A 4,841-nucleotide genomic window follows, 5' to 3' on the forward strand; every position below is an offset into this window, starting at 1 on the left:
ATAAGTGATATTATAAAAATTAAAAATGATATTATTTTATTTTATAATATTCAATGTTACTTTTCAAAATTTTTTCTTATATACATAATTATAATAATTAAAAATCGTTAAATAGTTTAATATATAATACGTATTAATATTTTAGTTATTATTTAATTAAATATATGTGTATATAAATAGGCAATTAAATGGGTATGGTTCCTTATTATTAGGTAAAAGAAGATATCAACTTAATCAAACATATAAAGAGCTTCTTCATAGGAGATCACCACCGTCCCCAACCAAAGCATGCCCTATCTGAAAACTCTGCCTCCAATCCCATTACAGAAGAAGCTCAATTATTATTGGATTCAGAAACAGCAACCCTCCCACAAAGTAAGCTTAAGGAGCTGGTCATGACAGAGGACAGTAGCCGAGCCGGATCGCCGGATGATGGCTCCAATCGGCTGAACTCAGCCGGGTTGGAGCTGCTTCCACCAGAATCAGCAGCTTCACTAGGTAAACAGACATATAATCTTATAGACATAATATACAATTAAGTATATGCATATTATTATATATTTAATCAACATGTGCAACAATTTTTTTTTCTTTTTCTGAGATTGGCGATGAATATGTAGTTTTATTAAAAGATTATCTTTCACTAAAATCTTTAATAGTGACGAGGTAGTATATAATAAAAGCAAGCCAAAAATTTATGAACAATTAGTTCTTAAAATTACAAATATCAGTTCTACTAAAGAATTAATTAAGAATATATATAACCAATTAGAGTTAACTAGTTAAAAAATAAAAAGTTTGTTATAAAAAAACAAAAAATGTATTAATTTAATGTGTTAAAATTTTAAGTTGACATGATATAGTGTATTTTTGTATTATATTTTTTTATTTAGTTCCTCTTTAATAAAGTCTCTTCAGGGATGAAGAATTTTTCGCGTTGTCCAATAATGAAAGGAGAAAAATATTCTACGTTGTTAGGATGAGATTGAATGTATGTCATCTCTTAATAAATTAGTGGATAAATTCAAACGCCACAATTAACTTCTAATCATTACGTATCATATTTAATTAATAACTATTTTTACTGCGGGACTGACATATCTATGATCGATAGATCCTGTTCCATGCAAAGGATTTACTATGTCTGTAGTCTCCTTGAAATGTGCACACACCGAATCTGAATAATTTGACATTTCCAAATCTTTATTATTATTAGGATTTAGGATTAATAGTGAAATTTATTTTTGAAAGATGATTTATTTTTTAAATTAGTCATTAAATAATTTTTTTAATTATATTAGTCATTAAATGTAAGTCAAATTGGTTCTTTTGTTAGTTAGATGATAACGTGCCATGTTAAATGTCATGTAGCATGATGATGTAATTGGTTAATCTCCCGTATCATAAGATAATTAGTTGACGTATCAGATCAGTAATACCTAACACGCCACGTGTAACTTGACATTTAAAAAAATTATTTATAATAAAAAATAATTTTAAAAAGTTTAAACGTAAGCCATTTTCATCCTTAAAATTTTAAAAATTAATCAAATTAGTTTTTGTATAAATTTTTTTTTATTTTTTCTTCATAATATTAAATTTTTAATATTTTTTATAATACTAATTTTAATATTATCTTTTAGACTTTAATAAACAAAATTCCCTTTACATAAAATAATAAAAATAATTAAATAATTATAAAATTATTTTGTTATTTGTATTTTAAAATTTTATATTTTAAATTGTAATTTTTTATAGTAAATTTTTTTTATTTAAATGAGTTTACCAAATTATTGTTGATTATATATTTAAAAAGTTAATATTTTAAATCTCACTAAATAATATAGTAGTTATTTTAAATTTTAAATTTTTTAAATTTTTTAAATTATTATTTTTATTATTATTTATTTTATCTAAATCATTTATATTTAATTAAAAATATAAAATTAATAAATTTTAAATAATTTGAAAATTATTATAAAAAATAAAAAATTAAAAGATTAATAATTTAATTTATATTATTGATCAATATTTTTTTAATAATTTAATATTTTTAACCAATAAAGTCATCAATATTATACTTTTATTTAATATTTTAAATATTGATAATTAACTGTTTTGACTAAAAGTATAAATTATATTGATTATGTAACATTATTATCCCAAAAATAAGTTACTAGACAAACTTCAGCACCAAATGATAGGCCCTGCTAAAATTAACCATATTTATTACTCAAGTGAGTAAGTCAATATACTTGTTATATATCATTCTTCCTTCTGCATATAATAAATAAACATATAACGAACTGATAAATTAATCCTTAACACGTTATTAGTAGCTTAATTAGATGGATAGACATTATCTTTGTCGTCACTCTTCTTTATACGTACACTATCCTTCAATTTCATAATAATAATAATAATAATAATAATAAATTGATATATCTATTGACAAATAAAAATATAAAATATATAGTTTTCTTGGTTGCATTGCGTAGTGTTCTTTGTCAAATTATAGTTTTCAATTTCCTAAAGTATATTTGATGTTCCATCGTGTCAGAACTACTACATGGTGATGAGTATGATAATAACTCAGAGGCTGAGACATCTCACCTATGTACGGAGCAAGGTTTCATTTCATTTCACTCTCCCAGTTTAATTATTATCTATTATTTAAATGGTTTAATTATTCTATTGATCTTTATAGTTTTATAAAATTTTTAATTAAGTTTTTAAATTTTTTTTAGTTAAATTCTTACACTAATTTTTTTAATTGGGTCTTTATATCTTTTTTTCCTTTTATTTAGATTTCTATATCAATTTTTTTTAATTAGGTTCTTATAAAATTAAGCCAATTACTACTAAGAATGACTTAATTGAAAAAAAATTTAATGCAAAGACCTAATTAAAAAGAAAAAAGTATAAAGACCTAATTGAAAATTTTACGAAATTATAGAGGCCAATAGAGTAATTAAACCTATTTAAGTTGAAGCATAATCAATTTTTGAAGAAAAAAAGGGTTAAATTAATCGATTATACTATGTGTACACTAAAATTAATTATCGGTATAAAATATATATTAAAATATAAATATATTTATATACAAATAGCGACTAATTTTAATATACAAATAATATTTTTTAAATCAATGTAGTTCTAATTTCTTTTTTTTTTTCTTTTTCATCTTATTAATTTGTTTCCTTTTTAATTTTTTCACTTCCATTAGAAGGCCACACACACTACTCTAAAACGGTGTCCACCATCCTAGAAGGCAGCTCCGGCCACCGGCCGGATGCTGTTTGTGGCTTATTGTCCTTCCAATCAGCTTTTGCCACGTGGAGCAGCCGTGCTTATAACTGCCACCAGGTGACGGTGGTTGAAAACCCCCAACGGCTCCTCAAGAACATATTGTTTAGGGTTCCATACTTGCATCGCAAGCAAAACCGCCACAATAGTAATAATAATTCAGCAAAAACCCTAGAACAATTGGAAAGAACGATGATGCCTTCTCCACAAGATGACCTAATCAGCAGCCACGTGGCAGCAGAGCGGCGGCGTCGCGAAAAGCTGAACGAGAAGTTCATCACGTTAAGGTCGTTGGTACCATATGTGACGAAAATGGACAAGGCTTCTATATTGGGAGACACAATTGAGTACGTGAAACAGTTGCACGAGAAGGTGAAGAAGCTGGAGGAGGAAGATAAACGGCGGAGAAGTGGAAAGAAGAGGAAGGAGAGGGCGGTGGAGGTTTCGGTGATAGAGGGTGAGATTTTGTTGGAGGTGGAGTGTATGAATAGGGAAGGGTTGTTGCTTGATTTGATGAGAGCGTTGAAGGAGGTGGGAATAGAGGTGAGAGGGGTAAAATCGTCATTTAAGGGTGATGATGAAAGGGTGTTTGTGGTGGAGTTAAGAGGCAAGGTGAAAGAAAATGGAAAAAGGAATAATAATAATAATAAGAAGAAGAAGATTAGCATCATGGAAGTGAAGAAGGTCCTTCGTAACATTATAAACCCTCATCATCCACTATAATGCATACAGCATTGTTCACTACTCTTGGTGTTGAACTTAAAGATATTCTTTATTTCTGAAGTAACTATTAAGGCTCTTACTTACTGCTAATAAAGGTTTTTTATATTATCCATTACAATTTAGAAAACATAAAGTTAGCTTTTTTTTTGTGTGACTTAAAGTTAACTTATTTATGCAGACTATAGCTACTAGGAGTGAATATATAGATATAAAAAACTTATTTGTATGCTAATTAAAATCAATTATTAAAATCAGTTATTAATATATTTGTATATAAATATATATATATTATTTAATTTATTTTAAAATTTTATATAAATAACTGATTTAATACCTATTTTTTAATGTAAATTTAGCATAATTGATAAGAGTAATAATTATATTATAGAGATACTGTACTGGCTAAATGGCAATTGAAAAAGACAATCACCTTCAATTTCCCTGTTTCCATGCAAAGAAACTTTTAGAGGTGGCAAGCGCACCTTGATGATGTGGATTAGAAAAAGAGAGAAATGCATTGATATTTAACTAGTTATATTGTCTTCTACCATGTATGAAAGCTAAACTGTATATTTTTCTATTTTGGAAATAATACATATTTATTATTTTTTCAATAATATTTGAGAGATAATAATTTAAAATTATTTATTTAATTTTATATTCATAATTTTATACCGATGTGATATTTATAATTACATACTTATTATATCTAATATTATTTTATTATTCTATAATAATAATTAAAAATTAAACATTAAAAGCAAAATAACATAAATATAAAATAAGATAATTTAAAACTATTTTGATTTATC

The 4,841-nt window shown here is 25.7% G+C and overlaps 1 protein-coding gene across 1 annotated transcript in view; it reads left to right on the forward strand.

Moving 5' to 3' along the window:
- Positions 1-4,131, forward strand: part of LOC107492985 (basic helix-loop-helix protein A-like) — a 6,589-nt gene extending 2,458 nt beyond the window's left edge. Inside the window, exons 6-8 of the mRNA XM_016114061.3 lie at positions 213-498; positions 2,561-2,629; positions 3,227-4,131. Of these exons, the coding sequence (XP_015969547.1) occupies positions 213-498; positions 2,561-2,629; positions 3,227-4,029 (1,158 nt within the window). The 3' untranslated portion in view covers positions 4,030-4,131. The remainder of the gene's footprint in view (positions 1-212; positions 499-2,560; positions 2,630-3,226) is intronic.
- Positions 4,132-4,841: the final 710 nt, after the last annotated feature.

The sequence above is a fragment of the Arachis duranensis genome, chromosome 6 (assembly GCF_000817695.3).
Source record: "Arachis duranensis cultivar V14167 chromosome 6, aradu.V14167.gnm2.J7QH, whole genome shotgun sequence".
In the NCBI taxonomy this organism is placed as follows: Eukaryota; Viridiplantae; Streptophyta; class Magnoliopsida; order Fabales; family Fabaceae; genus Arachis; species Arachis duranensis.